At 40.7% G+C, this 23,935-nt stretch overlaps 1 protein-coding gene across 1 annotated transcript in view; it reads right to left on the reverse strand.

The window, feature by feature from the left end:
* Positions 1–23,935, reverse strand: part of LOC145398034 (PDF receptor-like) — a 516,837-nt gene that overhangs the window by 13,224 nt on the left and 479,678 nt on the right. Inside the window, exon 9 of the mRNA XM_080270999.1 lies at positions 15,934–16,019. Within this exon, the coding sequence (XP_080127125.1) occupies positions 15,934–16,019 (86 nt within the window). The remainder of the gene's footprint in view (positions 1–15,933; positions 16,020–23,935) is intronic.

The raw sequence follows: 23,935 nt of genomic DNA on the forward strand, positions 1-23,935 counted from the left end.
ATTAAGGTGGTGAGCAGAGCAGGCCAATTTACAAGCACCCTCATTAACCAACTCCAGTTAGAGTGGCTTGCTTTTTATTTATTTACTGTTGTCTCTAGACTATTTTGTTGGGTTTAGGAGAGACTTTCTTAAATTGAGAGAGTTAGATTTAGTCACCCACAGTGAATAAAGTCGTCTAGTATTGCAAAGAATAAATAAAGAAAATACGTTTTGGGAGTGACGATTATTCTTCAGTGGAGAACTTTCTTATTTGCCCTTGACATCTTCAGACGCTTTTCTTCCGCTATTAATTGAGTTAATGTCTTACCCCTCAGGTTTGAAAAAGTCTCTACTCAGCTGAATACAAAATAATGTCTGATGGTAATACTCGTAGAATTGCAGTGTAAGACAGCATTGTACTGAAAGGTGTCAGGTCGATTTACAATCAGTCTTCATTAACACTGTTTCTACTGTAGGCGGTCATATCTTTATTCTTGCTATAGGCCTATGTAGTCGTTTCCGGGCAAGGAAAGGCTTTTGAAATGGATGAATTATAATTATATCATCATCATTTCCTCTGTCACTACACAAGGTTCGTCTCAAAACTGAACAACAGTTCCTGGTAACAGCGAGAATAAGCTTTATATGACGAACTCAGGATAAACAAGAACTTAGTTATACGAGAGAGTTAGTTGATTTTAAAAAGTTCTCTTTCACCTTTCTGGTGCCACGAAGTCTAATTTTCTTTCATTTGTGCTGTTGTCAGAGGATTCTATATATACTTCTTACTCGCAAGAGATTCACTCAGCTAACGCGGAACCTGTAGTGATGAATGAACTGGGAAGTCATCACTAATCCTTGTAATATAATGACTTTGTTTATCCTTACTACCTCCAGACCGTCGCGGTGGTTAAGAGGTTAACAACTGCAAGCTACTGCCTGGAGTTGCTGACCTGATAACGCCAGTGTTTGAATCCTGGTGCGGACAGATGGTGACGCCAGTAGTGTATAGGTGTCCATCCAACATTTGTGGGTTAGTAAGTAAAATGAGACGCTAGGGTAACACACAGGAGAGGTAGCTGCGGTAACCTGAATGATGCAGTGGCCTTGTATCCCAGGAGAGTTGGTGAAAAACTCACCACAAGCTCAAAGGCCTAAGTTACAGAGATGAGCAAAGTTCCTCATTGCATCTCCCCTACCTTTTTCATTACCACTTGCATTCAGGTGATTTCATTCAGCTTCGCGATCACTCTTACCAAAGGAGTTAGAATATCAATTACTCGCATAAGTAAGATATCTGTATTTTGCTCTAGCTGCATTCAAACGATATAATGGAACCAAGTCGTAAGTGAAGGCGCAGGACATAATACCAATAACCTCTTTAGTGCTATGATGTCTTAATGATTTTACTCCTGTTATGACCAGGCGTTTCTTATTCATCTTAGGGGGAGGCCTCTTGCAGTGATGGAGAGAGAGAGAGAGAGAGAGAGTGTGTACTACCACAACAAATCGCAGGGACAGACTAACATCCGCACACAACCCAATAAACGAGCAATGAATAAATTAACACGCATGTGCACAATTCATGTCACTTGCACTGTTGCTAGTCTGGCCACCTGCCGTACATTCACTTCTGCTCCTTCACTACGATAAGTCTTCCCTTGATGATTAAAATATACTGGAGGGGGCAAAATAAAATATAATGAGAATGTAATGTTAATGATTGGATTTGTTGACTAAAGTAGATCAGTGAACAGCAGTGGGTAGACGTGACGTATAATAATAATAAAAATAATAATAATAATAATAACAATAACAATAATAATGCTGTTATTATTATTATTATTATTATTATTAGTAGTAGTAGTAGTAGTAGTAGTAGTAGTAGTAGTAGTAGTAGTATTTTGATCATCATCACCACCATTATATTAATTTTATTATTATCATTTTTATTTATTTATTATTATTATTATTATTATTATTATTAATTTTTATGATTATTGATATTTTCATTATCATCATAGTGCTCTCTCTCTCTCTCTCTCTCTCTCTCTCTCTCTCTCTCTCTCTCTCTCTCCTGGTGACTTTACATTGAGTGACTGGCTAAATAGTTTCCTGCAACCCAGGAGAAAATTTCCTACGCTGGGTTGTAACCATATAACCAAATTATTCTTGGTGCTCTAGTGGGCTAAGGCGGTTCAGCTGGGTATAGCCTTTGTGGATTCCATTTGTGTAGTGGTTAGGGTTTATTGCTCACGTAATGCAGATCAGGACAAGTGAGGCTGGTTACCGTTGCCTTATATATCTGGTCTTATTACTTTGTCTCGGATCTTTACTCCCCTGTTTTTATGGGACAAAATAGGATTGCATGCTGCTGTTGATGCAGTAGCATGCAGCAGCAGCAGCAGTGCTAGCAGTAGCAGTGGTAGTAATAGTAACAGAAGTTTAGTTTGAGACCATTTCAAGTGCTAGTTGTGGTAACTGTAGTTACGGTAGTAGTATTTTTCCACAGTACTCACACAGCGTAAGGAATTAATGATCCTGCTAGTTATTTAAGTTTCATATGAAAAAGTGGTACCAGAAGGCCCTACTAAGCTGAATAATTATAATCCAGCAGTGGAGATGGTTGTCAAGTGCGTAGAGATATTACTTTCACTTTAAAGAGAACCGACTTCTACCCCCCTCCACACACACAAAACGAACTAAACACTGAATAAATACATCGTCCAGCATATTCACAAATCATGTAACTTGCAGGTTTCACATTATTGCTCTGAATCTCAGACGGGTCAGGGAACAGTTTGTTTATAATCCTGTAAATCTGTTAATAACCGCTTTACTGATTCTCCACAATACCCAATGGACATGTCATAAAATCGTACCAGCTAATCCCATCACACCAGTCCTGAATGAGACACTCCTAGAATGGATATAGTATGGACAATGGGTGTCAGAAAAATTTCTATCTATCTATTGCCAGACGTCTCAATCCCGTTTGGGGTGGCCACAAACAAATCGCCTCCAAGTCGCCCTGTCCCCCGCCATTTCACTACCCTGCTCCCAACTCACACCCTCCTCTCTCATATACCTCTCCACCCCATCCCTCCATCTCATCCTCGGCCTCCCCCTCCCTCTTCCCCCCTCCACCTCACTCACATACACTCTCTTCGTCAGTCTTTCACCCTCCATCCTCTCCACATGGCCAAACCACCACAGTGTGTTCCTCATAACGCTCCCTATCACATCCACATCAACACCACAACGTTCCTTTATATCCTCATTCGTTAGCCTATTTCTCCATGTGACTCCACAGGCTCCTCTTAAATAACTCATTTCCACTTCTCTCACTCTTGACTTGTGTCCTTCCAACAACGTCCAAGCTTCACTTCCGTACGTTAGAGTTGGTATCACAATACTGTCATGTAGTAACTTTTTCACTTCCATGCTCACTTCCCTGTTTCTTATCACTGCTTTCAATATTTGACTTTGTATAAATCGATCTCCTCGGTCGGGCACCAAGATGTAAGAAACTTCTAGTATTTTCTAGTAAACAACTCGTAGGTCTTTACTCGTCCCTAAAATTGTTTTAAGTGAATTCAAACAAGTCTCATAGGGTTAGGTGAACCGTAACTTACACCTTAACTCAACTAATTCTCATCTATCTCCTAGCTAACCCCCTCTTGAATCGGCCAATTCGTGAAGGTTACTTAGCTAGGGAGTGTCAAACAACAGATGACGACGAGCCTACTTTTCTGTCTGTTGCTTGGGCTGTCAAACGTCCTTGAGGTGCGTATATACAAACGTGCTTGGACTTTGACTAGGAGCAGAGTAAGCGAACTAGGCAAGCCTATATTTCCCTCATAGAATGCTAGAGGTCTATCTATCTATCTATTGCCAGACGCCTCAATCCCGTTTGGGGTGACCACAAACAAATCGCCTCCAAGTCGCCCTGTCCCCCGCCATTTCACTCCCCTGCTCCCAGCTCACACCCCCCTCTCTCATATACCTCTCCACCCCATCCCTCCATCTCATCCTCGGCCTCCCCCTCCCTCTTTCCCCCTCCACCTCACTCACATACACTCTCTTCGTCAGTCTTTCACCCTCCATCCTCTCCACATGGCCAAACCACCTCAGTGTGTTCCTCATAACGCTTCCTATCACATCCACATCAACACCACAACGCTCCTTTATATCCTCATTCGTCAGCCTGTCTTTCCATGTGACTCCACAGGCTCCTCTTAAATAACTCATTTCCACTGCTCTCACTCTTGACTTGTGTCCTTCCAACAACGTCCAAGCTTCACTTCCGTACGTTAGAGTTGGTATCACAATACTGTCATGTTGTAACTTTTTCACTTCCATGTTCACTTCCCTGTTTCTTATCACTGCTTTCAAGGAACCAGCAACCTTTCTTCCCTGCTGTACCCTTTCAAGCACTTCACCCTCCAAACCTCCATCCTTACTCATCACACTACCCAAGTACTTAAACGTACTCACATTTTCCAATTCCTCACCATCCAACCTCGCTGTACATTCACTGACTTCACCTCTCTCAAAGACCATCACTTTACTCTTCCCTACATTCACCTTTAGATTCCGTTTCTTACACACTCTCTCAAACTCATCAACCAAGCCTTGCAGCTCCCCTTCGTCTTCACTCAACAACACAGTATCATCTGCAAACAACAGTACAGGGAGTTTCCAAACACTATCCTCTCTCACCATGGCCACTCCAACATCCACTACCCTACCTTGTACCTCTTTTATTACCCCATCCTAGAGGTGCCAACTGTAATTAATTACAATATTAAATACAATTACATTACATCATGATATATACAGGGCGAATCTTACTAATTAATCTTAGGTTAATTAAACTAAAGCCAAACCAAATATTCCCTTTATCTGTATGAACATGATAAACCTACATCTGCCTTTACTAGAGGGTCTTTCCATATTCAGACACGTCATCTAACACGGAGACGCAGTTTAGGTCAGTGGAAATTCCCAAGTAATTACATGTATTTACAATATAGTTGTCCACGAGGGTTAAACGCAGTAGCATTTAATTTATCAATAATAAGAATTATTAAAGAGAATGTAATTTCTCGGTAGTAAAAACAGCTTGAATAGTTGTTAACGATCTCAGGTTTTCCTCTGCTTTCTAACCAGAGACGACTATTTTAAAAAGTAGAGAGAGCACTTGCTCTGGTAGAAAATATTTCCCACAGTTTGGGGGCTGGGCGAAAAATGATACGCTGTATCATGTAATGCGACCATTAGCCAGGAGTTCTCTCCATAGGTCTCGAGAACCCTGTGTTGCGACCTTTCTAGGTGGCGCATCCTGACCCATGTAATCTCCACCATCCCCTGTATTTGGGGTAGCCGCTAACTCAAGGGGTACCAGTTTATCAATAGTTTTTATGCTAGTATGTCCCCTACATTTTATTTTTACGAGTCTCAGCACCCCCTCTGAGTCTGGGTGCATGGAGATCACCTTAGCTAATGGCCACTGGGATCTTGGTTGTTCTGTTTTCACTAAGACCACATCCCCGATGTTTATAACAGACTTATTGCTGGCAGCCTGAGCCCCATAATATCTTTCTCGTAGGCTCAAAAGACATTCTTCGCTCCAATGTCTATTCCAAGCATCCAATATCCATTTCAGACGTTGATATCCCTCCCGGAGATGTCCTAAATAATTATTTTCAATGGTAGGATCATCTACTTCTTCCTGTATATCCACACAAGGCACTGGATGGAGCTTCCTGCCATATAGCATATGAGCTGGTGTCAAGGCCTCTATCGAAATGCTAGTGCCATCTAAATAGGTTAGGGGTCTATTATTAATCCTATTTTCAATTTCAGTTATCACTGTTCTTAAATCCTCTCTTGTGATCTTAGTTCTGTGTAATGTTTTCTTTAGGCAGTTCCTGACAATACCAATCATTCGTTCAGTAAATCCATTTTGCCATGTTGCTCTTGGAGCTGTGAATTGCTAGGTACAATTTCGGATTCCCAGCGCCGACTTAACCTTTGGGTCATTCATTATGTTCACCAGTAAAGGTGCTGCTCCAACGAAATTAGCTCCGTTGTCACTTATTAATTTGCTAGGACAAGACCTTCTAGCGGCAAATCTTCGAAACACATTCAGGAATGTCTCTGAGCTCAGATCTTCCGCCATTTTCTAGATGGACTGCCCTTGTGTAGGTACAAGTAAATAGACAAATATAAACCTTATGGGGAGTTCCCTCACCTGTAACAGTTATAGCCCTTGTGTAATTCACTCCAGTTACTTGGAAGGGCCGACTTACATTTACCCTATCCCTTGGCAAGGCAAGTGGTCCTGGATAGTCATATGGTCGTTGTTCATACCTCCTACATGTGATGCAGCCTTTGAGATATTTCTTTATGACCTGTCTACCCTTAGGGATACCTTTCCCGGATTCGGGCCAAAGAGTGCGGCACACCTCCATGGAGAGTCAATTCATGGGCTTCCTTTACAATTAACTCTACAAAGTATCTGCCCTTGGGTAATAATATGGGATGTCTAGTATGGAGAGGCAAATCAGCCTTTATTATTCGGCCCCGATATCTAATCAGACCCTTTCAGTCTAAGAACAAGCCCAAATCTCTTATCAGCTTATCCCTGTTCAAAGTGCCCTGGCCTAAAAGGTCATATATCTCTCTGTAATACAATAGTTCTTTTGTATTCTTTTCAGCCAATATTCCATGGGATCTGATTTCTGAAACCCCACTTTCTTATTCAAAAATTCAACAACTAATTTAGTAGTGTTAATAAGTTGTCTTATTGATGAGAATCGGCTGGTATCAGTTACTTCTGGCTCAGGTACTACAGGATCTAGGTTAACTACACCAGCCTCAGCAATACTGTACTGTTTCTGCTCAGGCCAATCTTTAGTGAGTAACCATTTAGGACCTTTAAACCACAAGTTATCTTTCATCAGTCTCTTTACAGTCGAACCTCTCGAGAGCAGATCAGTTGGGTTTTGTTTAGAGGATACATGCATGAATTTAAATTTGGAAGACAGCTCTTTAATAGTCTTCACTCTATTACGGACGAAAGGAATTTTACTGTATTCCTTCCCTATCCAGTAGAGACAAATCACACTGTCAGTCCATATATAGATATCCTCAAACTGAGTATCAAGAGTAGTGGTCAAATACCTGGACAGTTTAGTTACTACTTCTATGGAAGCCAATTCCATTTGAGGTAGGGTTCTTCCTTTAATTGGCACAGCTCTGGCTTTGGACATAATAATCTTAATATCCTCTCGTTCTGCGCAGTAAGCTACTGCTCCATAAGCCCTTTGAGAAGCATCGCAAAATATGTGTAAGTGCGACTTCTCACTATTGCTTATTTCCCTGGGAATACATATGCTTGATGTGGTTTCAAACTCCTTTCTAATCTGTTCCCATTGTTCCACATATGTCTCACGTAGTTCCGTGTGGCTCAACAACACCTCCGCTCACAGGCACGGCCGGGGCCACACTGACACATAAGGGGTGCTCCTGACTCCCTAGTGGCAAAAGGCAAAGCTGCAAATGGTTGGCTCCCTCTGTTCAAATTACTGAAACTTTCTGGTAGCACCTCAATATATATATATATATATATATATATATATATATATATATATATATATATATATATATATATATATATATATATATATATATATATATATATATGTATATATATATATATATATATATATATATATATATATATATATATATATATATATATATATATATATGTAGTGGTAGGTGGGGGAGCTCACCATCCATCCAATCACTTGACGTAGTGCTGCTCTCGGGTGTCTGCCCTTTCCTCTCCTCCATCCTTCATTCCGTCCATCCTCTTCTGTCTTTCTTTCCTTCATTCTTTCCTCTTTCTTCTGCCTGCGGGTGACTTTACACTCCCTCTTGTGCCTTTCTTTCCTTCATTCTTTCCTCTTCCTTCTGCCTGTGGGTGACTCTACACTGAGTGACAAGTCAAATAGTTTCCTGTACACCAGGAAAACATTTACTTCGCTGGGTGGTAACCATATAACCAAATTTTGGCTCCTGGTGGTTTAGTGGGTAATAAAGGTGCTCCAATCGGATTGAGCCGATGAAGGTTTATATCCAAGGAATGGTTGGGGTTTATTGCTGACGTAATGCCACTCAGGGATGAGTGAGGCTGGTCACTTTCATCTTAAATGCCAACGTTCCTAACCCCGGGCTCCTACGCTCCTCATGGGGCAACGTATGATTGGATGATGGATGGATGGATAGTTCCGTGTCGCAGTCCAACTTTTCTCGCCAATTTTCCTGCTCAAAACAATTGCCCCAAATAACTATAGGACTGACCAATCCTAATGGGTCAAATAACATGGAGACCTGACTTAACAAGGACCTCTTGGTGAGAGTGACATCAGAGAACTTAATTTGTTTCAAACTTATTACATCAGCTGTTGTATCCCAGTTAAGACCTAACACATTTTGAATTTTGGGAATGTCAGAATTTGGATAGTCCTCTTGTATTTTATTCCTCAAAAGCGATGAATTTGTATTCCAGCTCTGTAACGGCAAATTTGCCCTCCTACATTAGGAACTGGCTACTTCATAAGCCTTCAAAGCTTCCGACTCTGTACCAGCAAGACCTCGCAAATTATCCATGTAAAAAGCCTGCCCTATTTCTTGGCATTTGGCATTTTCAAAATGATGCTTTAAAGTGTTGCAAAGTAGGAAAGGACTAGCACAAGAGCCAAAGAGCACCGATCGGAAACAGTAAGTCTTCAATGGACTATCCTCATTTTGAAGATCATGAGGCCAGAGGAATTTTGTAAATTTCCTATCCTCCTCTCTCACTCCTATTCTGAGAAAAGCCTTACTAATATCTACTGTATGAGCTTAAGGTTTCTCTCTAAATCTTAATAACACATTCCCTAGCTTCTCTGCTAGTGTAGGTCCAGAGTACAAGTAATCGTTCAAGCTAGCTGATCCCTTGGATGCTTTACTACCACAATTGAATACTATCCTTATGGGAGTAATTACTGAATCCTTGCTTACAGCATGATGTGGTAAGTAATGTCCTTCCTTGTGGTTAACAGGGGATTCTACCTCTTCTATAAATTTTTTCTACAATTGATCTTTTATAATATCATATATGGTTAGATGTTCTGGTTTATCTCTCAACTTCTTTAGAAGAGAATTTAACTGAGCTATAGCTGCTTGGTAATTTGTTGGTAACTCCTAATGGTTTATAGTCCTTGGTAATCCTACCCAATACTGTCCATCCTTAAATTCCACGGACTGATTATGCAAATCCAAAGTTATTTTATCTTCAGGGGTTGGTTCCTCAGAGTGTATTCCTACACTGTCTAGGTCTCACAACTTGTGTACAGGTTCAATATTTTCATCCAAAAAGTCATTTATCTGAGTAGGTTCTAATTCTGCACGTATTCTAGCTACCATCAATGACTGTGTGGGGGTAACAAACATTGAGTCTACAAGTTTGGCCTCTCCTTTAACTTGATTTGGAAAAGCCAACTGAACCATAACAAGGTTACCTCCTGGACTCTTGAACAACTGTACCTAATTCTTCTTGAAAGTCCTATGTAGGAATCTTCCACAGTAATCAGAACCGATTATAATTTTTATGGGACCCACAGTATCTGATTCCACATTCCGTGTAGCCAACTTTATCCCTGAGCTTTGTAATTGACCAGAGGTTTCCTTCAGTCCTTATATATATAATTGTCTCCATATTATCCAGTACAGCTGCTGTCATACAGCATTTATATCTGCCTAATTGTATTACAGGTCTAACTAAATCAAAAGAATGAGCTTTCTTAGTTGCTAAGAATCCTGTAATGGCTAGATTTACTTTGCCATTAATAAGTAACTTTAATTTCTTCACATTGTCTGCAGAAATAAACGTTTTCTGAGCACCCGTATCAAAAAGGGTACATGCTAATAGGTTTCTATTCTCAATCAATACCTTCACATCTGCTATTGGAACTGCAGCTGGCATTACTATTGGATCATTCCCCCGTGCAATTGTCATATTGACGCTTGCAGGTTTAGGAACCTTAATTTTCATCCTTGGGCATAAAACATTATGATGATGATCCTTTTTGCATTTAAAACAAAGATTTAATTTAGTCTTACAGTCTGCGGAAGTATGTTCGGAATTAATACAGATTATACAACACCCCAGTTTCTGAAGTTTCCTACTCTAGAAGCATAATCAGGATAATGTTGACAAGATGCACTGGAATGTTGCTCACCACAAAATGCATAAACCTTCCTGTCCTTTACCATGGAAGGTTTTTCTTCCTTAATTTCATCAGCTTGTCTGTTCCTTGTTTTTCATATTTTATCCTCAGCCTTTAAGGTGCTAAGGAAAGTACCTGTCTCTGCTTTAGGTACATACTTAGGCTTCTCTAACTTAGGTTTCCCAACCAGTTGGTTAGTGGGTTTTTTCTATATTTCAGTCTTCTGTTTAATCTCAGGAGGTTTTACCGTTCCTTGCAAGTGTTTAGAGAGTTGCATCAAGCCTTCCTCAGTCTCTTCGCAGGAGAAATTATCCTTTTGGTCCCTACCGTACAAGGCATCCTTGGTTTTTGGTAGAAGTTTTAAGGACACAATTCTTGAAATCACCCAATCTGATGCCATAATATCTTCATAAGTACCTAAGGCCTTTAAATTACAACTTATTGCAATTCAAAATTTTTGCAAGGAATCAAAATCGTGTCTAGGTATGGGTAATTCAATTAGAGCCATCAGTAATTGGGTAATAACTTGTTCCCTGTCTTTGTAGTTTTGTTTAAGGATAGTCAAGGCCACCTCATAGTTATTTTCATCTACTGGTAATTCTTCTATCTGCTGATATGGTGTTCCTTTGACCTGTCCTGACAGATATGTAAGTTTGCTGATCTTAGGGAGATCTGTTCTATCATGGACTAAATATCTGAAATGATCCCAAAAGAATATCCAGTTTTGCTCCCCATCAAACTCCGGAAGCGTTATTTGTGGTAACAGCTCTACTCCGCTGTTCCACAATTTGTGTTTCCGCGGCAGTCTCAGCTAACTTTGACTCTAGTGTCTTTACTACGGTTAAGTATTCTCCTAATTTACCTTCTAACTTCGTAGTTTCTGACTCTAAGAGTTCTTTATCATCAGCCTTTACTATAGCCGCTTCTAAATTTATTTAACTTTCTTTATACTTAGTCCATCGGTCTTTCAATATATTTAGAAGAATATTTAATTTCTCCCTGGACAGAGGAATTTCGTCCAACGATTGTTTGCAACAATTTATGGCTCTAGTTACCCATCCAGCTTTACTACTAGAAGATCTGTGCAACAAGAAAACAGACATGTTGACTGATTTCTAATTTAATAATTAACTATGAGTTTCAACCACAAATTTACCTCAGCTTTGTAATTATCTGATTATTTTAAATTTTGAATAGGGTAGTGATTAAGTCCACTTTATCAAACCTGTCGCCCTGGGGTATTAAACCTCTAGGGTTGTATTTATCCCCCCACTCAATTTCCAAATACTCATTTTCTGGCTCAGCTTATTAATCATTTAAATTTTGAGGAGTGTAGAGATTAGGTCCGTAATATCAAATCTATCCTCTGGATTATTAAACCTCTAGGGTTATATCTTATCCCCACACTCAATTACCAAAACATCCATTTTCCCTGAACTCGGTATGTACATATTTCCACATCATCCACTGCAACCGAACGTGGTAGCAAACTATGCCCAACAAAAGCAACTTTAAACACATTGAGCGCTCCGGCACACATCTGCCCTTCTCACTCGCTAGGGGCACCAAAAATTTCAGAAATATTTGTCTATCTCTCTATTGCCAAACGCCTCAATCCCGTTTGGGGTGACCACAAACTAATCGCCTCCACGTCGTCCTGTCCCCAGCCATTTCACTGCCCTGCTTCCAACTCACACCCCCCTCTCTCATATACCTCTCCACCCCATCCCTCCATCTCATCCTCGGCCTCCCCCTCCCTCTTCCCCCCTCCACCTCACTCACATACACTCTCTTCGTCAGTCTTTCACCCTCCATCCTCTCCACATGGCCAAACCACCTCAGTGTGTTCCTCATAACACTTCCTATCACATCCACGTGCACACCACAACGCTCCTTTATACCCTCATTCGTCAGCCTGTCTCTCCATGTGACTCCACAGGCTCCTCTTAAATAACTCATTTCCACTGCTCTCACTCTTGACTTGTGTCCTTCCAACAATGTCCAAGCTTCACTTCCATACGTTAGAGTTCGTATCACAATACTGTCATGAAGTAACTTTTTCACTTCCATGCTCACTTCCCTGTTTCTTATCACTGCTTTCAAAGAACCAGCAACCTTTCTTCCCTGCTGTACCCTTTCAAGCACTTCACCTTCCAAACCTCCATCCTTACTCATCACAATACCCAAGTACTTAAACGTACTCACATTTTCCATTTCCTCACCATCCAACCTCGCTGTACATTCACTGACTTCACCTCTCTCAAAGACCATCACTTTAATCTTCCCTACATTCACCTTTAGATTCCGTTTCTTGCACACTCTCTCAAACTCATCCACCAAGCCTTGCAGCTCCCCTTCGTCTTCACTCAACAACACAGTATCATCTGCAAACAACAGTACAGGGAGTTTCCAAACACTATCCTCTCTCACCAGGGCCACTCCAACATCCACTACCCTACCTTGTACCTCTTTTATTACCCCATCCATGAACAGATTGAACAACCATGGAGACATGACACATCCCTGTTTCAACCCAACCTCCAAAGAGAAAAATTCACTTAGTTCACCATCCACACGCACTGCAGCCTTAGCACCATCATACATACTCTTCACAGCATTCAACAATTTTCCATCTACTCCATATATTCTTAATACTTTCCACAATCTTTGTCTATCCACCCTGTCATATGCTTTCTCCAAGTCCATGAAAGCAGCATACAACTTCTTTCCCTTCTCTAGAAACTTTTCCAATAAAGCTGTAAGAATGAATATCTGATCTACACAACCTCTTCCCTTCCTAAAGCCTCCCTGTTCTTCTCCCACTAATTCCTCTGTTCTTTCTCTAACTCTGTCAATAAGTATCCTACCATACACTTTTCCTATTATACTAAGAAGACAAATGCCCACACACTTCTTTTTCCCCTTTTCCTTTGTACAAGGGAATAATTATACCTGACTTCCAATCCTCCGGGACTCTACCTTCCTCCCAGGCCAATCTGCACATCTTCCACATCCATTCTACTACTATCTCTCCCCCATGCTTCAGCATTTCACCACACACTCCATCAATTCTTGGGGCTTTCCTCATTTTGACTTTCTTCATTGCTTCCACAACTTCTATCCTACTGATTTCTTCCTGTCTTCTCACCTCCCTCCTTCTCCCAGCCATTCCCCAGCCACTTGTACTCGCATTACTTCCATCCTGTATGTTCAACAATTCCTTAAAGTGTTCTCTCCATCTGCTCACTTTTTCTCCCTTCTCCACTAGTAATCTACCATTTTTATCTTTCACTCCCCTGGTAACCTCACTTCCACTGTGTCTTACTCTCTTCACCTTTTTCCAGAACATCTTCTTACAGTCCCTCCACTTTACACTCAAATTCCTTCCAAATTCCTCATCCACTCTCTTCTTACTCTCTCTTACTAATCTTTTCACCTCTCTCTTTCTTTCTAAATATAACTCTCTTTCGCGTCTCAACTTCTTTCACGCCCCTACTTCTCATCCACTCATTGTATGCTTTCTTCTTTTGTGCCACAGCTTGTCTCACCTCTTCAGTCCACCACGCTGTTCCTTGCACCTCCCTCCGTCTTCTCTTCCTCCCACACACCACATCACATGCTGCACATATTTCTTCTGTAAATATCCTGCACACACCTTCCACGTCCCCCATATTTGACTTTGTGTAAATCGGTCTCCTGGGGCAGGCACCAAGATGTAAGAAACTTCTAGTATTTTCTAGTAAACAACTCGTAGGTCTTTACTCGTTCCTAAAATTGTCCTTAAGTAAATTCAAACAAGTCTCATAGGGTTAGGTGAACCGTAACTTACACCTTAACTCAACTAATTCTCATCTATCTCCTAGCTAATCCCCCCTTGAATTGGCCAATTCGTGAAGGTTACTTAGCTAGGGAGTGTCAAACAACAGATGACGAGCCTGCTTTTCTGTCTGTTGCTTGGGCTGTCAAACGTCCTTGAGGTGCGTATATACAAACGTGCTTGGACTTTGTCAAGGAGCAGAGTAAGCGAACTAGGTAAGCCTCAATCTCCCTCATAGAATGGTAGAGGTGCCAACCATTAATTAATTACAATATTAAATACAGTTAGATTACATCATGATATATACAGGGCGACTCTTACTAATTAATCTTAGTTTAATTAAACTAAAGCCAAACCAAATATTCCCTTTATCTATATGAATATGATAAACCCACATCTGCCTTTACTAGAGGGTCTTTCCATATTCAGACACGTCATCTAACACGGAGACGCAGTTTAGGTCAGTGGAAATTCCCAAGTAATTACATGTATTTACAATATAGTTGTCCACGAGGGTTAAACGCAGTAGCATTTAATTTATCAATAATAAGTATGATTAAAGAGAATGTAATTTCTGCGATGTAAAAACCGCTTGAAGAGTTGTTAACGATCTCAGGTTTTCCTCTGCTTTCTAACCAGGGACAACTATTTTAAAAAGTTGAGAGAGCAATTGCTCTGGGGGAAAATATTTCCCACGGTGGGCATCAGCTCTAAAGTGGTGACTCTGTATGCGAAGCTGTGCGTCAGTAGGTATGATGGACCTCAAGGAACGGACTGTTAACCCCTCCAGTTCGACAAGTTCTAAATTCCTATCAGACGAATTCAGGACGATTTTCTTCGTTTAGGGGAGACCTTTTGAACGTAAGGGCGGCTAGATACAGCCTTACCTATAACAAACGTTTGAATGAAATCGTTTGGTGGCAGCATGAATAAAGTAAGAAAGCAAGTCCTCGGACAGAACGGGTTGATTCTGTTCCATGAGGTGTAGGATTAGATTAATAAAAAGGCAAGTACAAGCAAAAAGTATAGTAATAATAATAATAATAATAATAATAAAACAAATACAGCTTCACTACTGCTACTACTACTACTACTATTATTAATAATAATAACAAAACAATGATAATAATAATAACGACGATAATGAGTAATAAATTTAACGCAATATAGTGCCAAAACAATCAGTAGATTAACCACTTCATTTTGATTATGTAATTTTTGCAGCAGGGTGCGGACGACCATAACACGCACAGCTCTAAAATTATGTTATTTTGGAGACTTACAGCAACAGCAGATCTACGCACATTGCTGGAGGGCAAATGAAACAGTGGTAAGTGTTAATTAAATAAGTTTTCTTCCAATTTGCCACAACTTTGCTGAAAATGGATACAGTACGCCAAAATATGCACGCAGACATGGTTACGTCGGACATTATGAAACCGACTGCTGACCCACACACATCACTGGAAAGCTTATAGATAAGTAATAAGTGTTACGCAACTAGCACTTCTCAAAATTCACAGCCATATGGATGAAAAAAACTAAACCTTTCCAACAGTCTTGTCTATAAAAATCTGAAAGTTGCGGCGGACTTGCGAACATCGACGGTAAGCGAAAATGATATTTAGAGGCTCGTCCACTGAAACACGGACATACTTTGATGTATGGATGCCCATAACTTCAGTCTTAATACCAACACATGATTTAATTCAATTTGAGATACTTAAACTGGAGAAGTTAGTTATAGCCATCTTTTACCCCTTCAGTGCGAAAGGTCCTTCCGAAGATGAAGTAGCAAGAATAAAACGGAAGAGAAAGTTATCGTGCTGAAAAGGCAAATGGCTGCCACCTCACCTGATCTGCTGAGCCTCGCTGGAGCTGGCCTCTCTCAGTTTACTCAGCAAGATCCGCATGATGTTCATCAGGAAGAGAAGGTTGGCCTGTGGAGAAAGACAGTCAGCATAAGAACTGCTAGCCAGACTCCTGTTTACTGTGGGCTTGGCGTGTAACGTTATTTTATCAAGTATGCTCATCCACGAGCATATTTGCCTATTTTCCACGCATATCAACTTGGCATAAAATTACCATCTCCACCACGACTGTTGAATGGCAATAGATTAACACTAGAATACAGTGCTAATCACAATAGAATGTAATGGAAAAGATGTCGAACACTAGCATCGTCCGATTCTGCTGCTGAGGTCCCTGATGTAAACTGCAAAAGGACAAAATTCTAGGCCAAGATAAAGAGAAAGAACTCTAACACACACACACACACACACACACACACACACACACACACACACACACACACACACACACACACACACACACACACACACACACCTGGCTGTTTGCCAGTAATAGCATCCATTATCGTACTCCCACACTCGCACACACCCAAACCTACACCGGACCTGTGACAATGTCAGCATCCTCTCATTTACCTGCACTAACACCCACATCAGATCCTGTACTAGTGTCGGCATCGTCACTCGCCTACTTACACCCACACTCATACCCGACTTGTATCAGTCTCAACATCCTTTCTCTTGTACTGTACATACACCCACACCGTCAATAACTCTACAACCGCACCCACTCCTGACCCAGCAGTGAGTCAACATTCTCTCTCGTTTTCCTAGAACTACACTCACAGTCACATCTGTCCCTGTACCATTGTTACGTTATTTGTCTTAATGTTCCTACAGGTTAACGTGTTCACAGCCAGATACGTAGAACATCTGACTTATACTCTATACACCAACACGTCACACGTGCACACACTAATGTTGATCATCACAATATTCTTATTGTTCCGTAGGGCATCATTTTCTTTCATGCTACAAAAGAGCCTCCATTGGTTTTTATTGACCCGCCCGGAAACATGGACACTGATACGATGGAAGTTGTAAGTATATAACTGCTTTTCTGAAGTTGCTACTCGTCGAAAAGCTTGACACACACACTTCAGAGTAAACCACATTTAATTCTCCATTGCATATGATCCTCCATACAACTTCAGATTTTCTTTCAGCATCCTGTTACGCAAAGCATTTTCTAAAAGCATGGAAAATAAGACAGGAATAAAATAATAATGCAAGGTAAAAATTTATTATATATATATATATATATATATAATTTTTACCTACTCCGCCTACCCAAGTTGTGAATGGCCAACTCCCTGATGCACGTCCCAACCCAGGAGGACAGAAAGAAGAGATATAAAGACCATTTAAGGACAACTCTGAAGAAATGCAGCATCATACCAAAAAGACCTTGAAACCAATGCCTCTGACAGAAAACAGTTGCGAAAGCTCTGCAGTGAAGGAACCATTCATCTAGAAGCTCGGAACCTGGGCAGAGAAGAGCGTAGACAACCGCGGCACAACCAAAACAGAGTTTTCTCAGAAAACCCGTACTTAACATACCAACTGTGTGGGAAATTTTGGGGATCCAGAATTGGTTTACACAGTCACAGACGTTAGCACCAAAGACTGAGAAACACACCATCTTAGATAGTATTCTGTAGAAGCCGTCCTGTTCTCCGGTAGAAGGACAGCTCTAACCAAGTGTGTGTGTGTGTGTGTGTGTGTGAAAAAGGTTTTATGTTTGCGTGTGTGTGATCAAAATAACCAGTTCTTACTCAGTTTCACACAAAATTGATGTAATGCATGAGAGTCAGCCAATGAGTAAACATATTATCCTTGAGAACAATAAGTAGGAGGTCAGAGTCAATAGGTGGAGGCAGGGGCCGAATCAGTAGAGAGTTGGCCTCTAGTTCTATTGGACCCAGGTTCGAATCCTGGCTGGGGCAAGGATCAGTTGAAGGATTTGAATCTCATTAAAGTAGACTTTACTGATCTACTATATGACCCGCCGACATGTCGCAAAAATACCTCCACAATTACCAGTACTCCATTCCTGTTAGAGACAGCCTGAGCATGTATTCCATTTGGACGGTGGGTGTTAGCGCCGAAGTGGTGACATGTGGAGGTGTATGGATGTAGGAGGACTACTGGGCCTTGGTAATGAGCTGTGAAGCCTTTGCCCAGGAGTCGGGCACATTATATATATATATATATATATATATATATATATATATATATATATATATATGTGTGTGTGTGTGTGTGTGTGTGTGTGTGTGTGTGTGTGTCTTCCGAGCAGAATCAGATTTAAAAATTTTTATTCACTTAACACCAAACTTAGAGGTTTTATTGAGGGTAGGCAAGAAAGAAATTATTCAGTTGTGAGACTAATAAGTCAAAGTTCAAGATCACAGATTATAGTCAATGTTCAACCTGTGTGTGTGGGTGTTAACAAAATAACACTCATGATCCGATTTTAATCAAACTTAGAGGAAGGATTGAGGGTCAGGCAAGGAGTAATGTCATAGAAGGTCAGTGTCACAGGCACTGCCAGCTTAAGAAGATTTACTCCAATTTAGGCCAAACCTTGTGGATGGGTTGAGGTTAAGGGACGAATAAGTTGATTCAGTATGAGGATAAAGGACGAATGAATTGGTTCAGTTTTGAGAACAATGAGTCAAAGGATAGGGTAGAATATCGACCAGTGTGTGTGTGTGTGTGTGTGTGTGTGTGTGTGTGTGTGTGTGTGTGTGTGTGTGTGTGTGTGTGTGTGTGTGTGTGTGTGTGTGACTGTCAACAAAATAACTATCACAGTTTTGAACAGAGTATATCCAAATTTCATGGAAGGGTTGACGGTCAGTCACAGAGTAAACCAACTTTATTTAAAACAATATCTAAAAGGTAAAGGTCGCATGACAAGGCCAGCTTAAACACTTTTTATCCAGTTTAAACCAAACTTTCTGGAAAGGTTCATAATAAGGAATGAGTTGAATGATTTAATTTTGAGAATAAATAGTCAGAGGTCAAAATCAAAGGAAAAGGTCGAGTTCCAAAGTAGGAAAGCAAGGTGAACTCAGTTTTTACTTGATTAGAACCAAACTTAGTAGAAGTGATAAGGGTCAGACAAGAACAAATGGATTTAGTTTTGAGAGCAATTAGTCAGTGGCCAAGGCAACTGGGAAAGGTTTAATTTTGCATCAGTGCCTGTGTGTGGTTGATCGCTAACGCTACTCTGTCTGGCCAAGCAGACTCATCAACCCCAGCTTACCTTGCATCTCTACAGGGCCTTCTCGTGCAGTGAACAGATATTCTTTTGCAGGGCTCCGAGAAGAGTTAGGGTGTGGGTTCCAGGACAGACGCCGCATCTGCGTCCCTTCAACCAGTTTACAGACACACCATGGTAGGTTCGACATCACTCTGTTATCTAGTGTTATTATTACCACCCACCGATCTAACTGATGGAAATAGTCAAAAGAGTTTTGGCTTGGCTATGATCAGTAGTAGTGGTGGATGAACTGAGAGGCATCCTTGAGGTTGGCCTATGCTTTTTAGAACAATAAGCTACATATCAGTATTACAAAGCAAGGTTAGTTTTTAAAAAATGTCTGATGTAGACTGAACTTTATGGAAGGGTTTAGGATAATGTAAGAATAATGAGTTTCAGTCTGGATAACAATTACTCAAAAATCAAGGTCACAGGAAAGTGTTGCAGGTCAAAATCAATTGGCAAAGTCATTTCAAACAGTTCTGGTCTGAGCTGAACAGTTGTTGGAAGAGTTAAGGGTTACAAAGAATGAAGTATTCAATTCTTAGAGCAATCTGTCGAAGGTCAATGTCACGCGACAAAGTCAGATATTTAGAACTTGTATTTCTGAGTGCTTCCTTTTGCTGTTTGCACTATTGTTACTTCTGTCAGTGCAGTTGGAAGGGGTTTATTTATTTACCGGTGTCTGTTAGCTTTTCACTTTGTTTATGCAGAACATAATCCCAAATGCTGTCCTTGAATTCAGTGAAATCTGGTGGGTAAGTGTGCATTAGGTCCAGGAACCATTCCTGAGACTGTGGAACAAGGCAGTCTAAAACCACAGAATTATTAACGTAGGACGCCTGTTGGCTTCTACATGCATTTGGCGTGTAGCTGCTACACACACAGTCCATCGACAATGAGGAAAAAAAAAAAGACCAATGTTTGTCATGGGCCCATCCGTATATAATTTATCTAACATCCTGAATCCTGATTCCCTCCCAGTTCTCTAGCTTAATTTTTTCCACACATACAATTTAATAGACCACACCTTCTCTTACCTTCAGACTCAGTCCAGTATTCCCATTTTAGTATCCTGTCTACTCTCTCTCTCTCTCTCTCTCTCTGACGATTTAATATTTCGCACATTCTCTTCTACCCTGATATGAAGGGAGACTTACCTCACCCAACATCGTTTATGCAACCCTTCGTTTCTTGCCGCATCCTATCTACACATGTCACACATTCCTCAATAGGCTCATTTCCACTTTTCTTACTCTCACTCCCGTATGTTGGAACACTAGGCACACACCTTCATGCAATCCTCCTGCAGCCTCAGTACTCGTTCCTTAGTTTTGACCTTCATTACACCATCTACTGTACATTTCATCCCTGAGCTACTTAACTATCCTCGTCCTTTTGCACATTTTCCTCTACTTTTCTTTCACTGCACCTAGGTACTTAAACTTATTCACTAATTCAAGTCTCTCTCCATGTCGCAGCTCATTACATGGAAATACAACTTCTTTCCCTTAACACCCACCAGTTAACTCTCTCTCTCGTTATATATATATATATATATATATATATATATATATATATATATATATATACAGTGGCAGAGTGTACGTCTGGCACGCTGGTGGACGCGGGTTTGCCTCCAGCGAGAGTTGTAAAAACTTTGGTAAGTGTCCACCAGGCCACTTACTGCTTTGGCAAGGAGTGCTGTGGTTGAACCAGTGTTGCATACTAGTATGCTTGCACCCAGACTACACTTGGTTCACAGACTACACACACATCCAAAGCCACTCCAGCATTACAATCACACTCACAAGCACTTCTCATCATACTGTATAATCAGTCTCTACCAGACAGCCTAAGCCACTGGGTAGAGATGCTTTGGCTGTATCGTCCCTGCCTCGGTAGAGATAGACAGGTCCTGCAGTCGACACTCAACGGCTTATGATGATTATATATATATATATATATATATATATATATATATATATATATATATATATATATATATATATATATATATATATATATATATATATCATCTCATCAGCCTTTTGAGTGTCCACTGCAGGACCGGCCTATCCCTACCGAAGTGGGGACGATATAGCCGATGTATCTCTATCAAGTGGCTTAGGCTGTCTGGTAGAGATTGTATGTAGAGTGAGAAATGCTTGTAAGTGTAACTGTAGTGTTGTAATGGCTTTGGATGTGTGTGTAGTCTGTGAACCAACTGTAATCGGCCCCTGCAAGCCGACTAGGTGCAAGCATACTTTATAGTATGCGTCACTGGTTCAACCACAGCACCCCTGATGTCCGCCAAGGAGTACGTGGCCAGAAGAAAGCTCCCAAAGTTTATTACCCTGGCGGGGCGCAAACCCTCGTTCTTCAGTGTACGAAAACGCACACTTTACCACTGTACCACAAAGGCTCCATATATATATATATATATATATATATATATATATATATATATATATATATATATATATATATATATCTATATATATCTATCTATTGCCAGACGCCTCAATCCCGTTTGGGGTGGCCACAAACAAATCGCCTCCAAGTCGCCCTGTCCCCCGCCATTTCACTGCCCTGCTCCCAACTCACACCCCTCTCTCTCATATACCTCTCCACCCCATCCCTCCATCTCATCCTCGGCCTCCCCCTCCCTCTTCCCCCCTCCACCTCACTCACATACACTCTCTTCGTCAGTCTTTCGCCCTCCAAACTTCACAATTCTCAGGTACTTTTAAATAATGAACCAACTTGCGTAGATCTTGTTCACTGTTAAGAAACATCACAGCATCATCGGTACATATCACGTTTGAGATACTCCATCCGTCACTATTAATTAGCATCTCCATCTTACGTAATTTTCGTACATAAACGCCAGATCTTTTTACTGAAGTAAAGGTCAGGCCTCCTCATCCCCCCACGTATACTGAGACCCTGTTCAGCTACAACCCCAGCCAGAATAATGGTATCGGCGTTTCAAGAGTAGGGAAGAGGAGGACATGGAGGAGGCCGCCCAGGTCATTTAATCCCTCATCTCTCCTGAGACCCTTCTAAATTGCAGCCTCAGCCTGTAAAGATGGCGGAGGCTGCTCGAGAGTGGAGATGAGCCTGTTGGTGGAGTGCTACCTAACAGTGATGAGCAGGCTTGAGCGTTGCTTCGACTAAGTGGGGCCATACTAGAAGGGTCTGTCAGCAGCATTCCCCTACCCACTGGGGGGGGAGGGTGGCAAGACAGCCCAACTCAGTGCCGTTATCAGGCCCGGACAATTAAGGAGGTTGGTGTCAGTAAGGGTATTCGGCCGTAAAACCGGCCAAAATGAAAATGGCAAATCAGGATATCCTTGAAGGTGCAGGACCAAACAGTATGATGAAGACTGGTGAAATGCATCGATCATATATAAAACTGTAAAAAGTTGGAATGAGAAGAAGATTCTGTATCTCAGTGGTTTGAGTTTCAACTGCTCTCATTACCTCCATCTGTATATAGGCTATACCTGATACTGAATAGTCATGAGGACATCTTATAGCCTTGTTTCACTCCAACACTGACACTGAACCACTCATATGGACATCTACCTACTCCTATTTATGCATCACCAAAATCTTACAACCTCTACATATTTAACAGCTTTTCCGTCAAAATATGCATACATAAATCCTTCTATTATTTTACTGTTTACCTAGCTACATGCTTTTCCCAGTTCCATAAATGCAAGAAAAACACTTGCACTGATAGTTTGTAATGTGAAGAAGCCTACAATTAACTCAGGAGTTCCAAAGGGAAAGGTTTTTGTCATATATAATTTCACCCAAATTTCTCTCAGACATAGAAAATAATATTAATTGTCATATGAAATATACAAAATAAAGTGCATAAAACATCAAATATGCACATCAGGGTGTAAGGCAACATTACAATGCATTCAGATTTAAATGGTCCTGCTCGTATCTCGTCGACAAAGGAGTTTTACTGGTTTATTAAGGTAGTTTGTTAATTATTCTCCTTGAGTTTCACTCGAGTGTCTGTGTAAAATGTAATCTAGCTGTTAAGAGTGAGGTGGAGAAAAGAACCAAAGTGGACTTACATAAATGATTAATACGAAGAGTCAAAGGTGTACGACTTAATAAAGAGAAACGAAACAGACTTAAAGGGGTGTTTCCAAGAACATGAAGCCGATATTTTCAAAAAAATAATACAATATAATATGTAGCCCCGTTAGATCTGAAACAGGTGAATTTAATCAGTACCTGTAGAGAGGTTGATGTAGGCATGGTTTTGATTACTAGTCATGGTATGGTTGATAAACTTATTAAAACTGATGGATGCAGTACTTTTTCTTTAAAAGTCTACAGTGATATTAATGATGCCATTCCAATATCAATAACAAAATAATTGGCACACAAAGTAGATGATGACTGATTGGCTAAAACATTATTCTCAGAACTGAAACAAGACAGAGGCCAAACACATTGCAACAATTTATCTTCCCCCTAGAAGACCATATTTGCCATTCACTGATCTTCACAAGATTTTCCATAAGAAGTAACCTGTATATATAATTGGCGACTTAGTGCAAAACACAGAAATCTAAGGCATAATTTTATTAACCAGGGAGATACAATATTAAACAGGTTCATAGAAGATAGGATGGCAACTCATTTGGGTCCACATTATTGATACCCCTTGAGGTGTCCCATTGGTACT

The sequence above is a fragment of the Coenobita brevimanus genome, chromosome 5 (genome assembly GCF_032717465.1).
Source record: "Coenobita brevimanus isolate Jiangsu-jjx chromosome 5, ASM3271746v2, whole genome shotgun sequence".
NCBI classification, from domain to species: domain Eukaryota; kingdom Metazoa; phylum Arthropoda; class Malacostraca; order Decapoda; family Coenobitidae; genus Coenobita; species Coenobita brevimanus.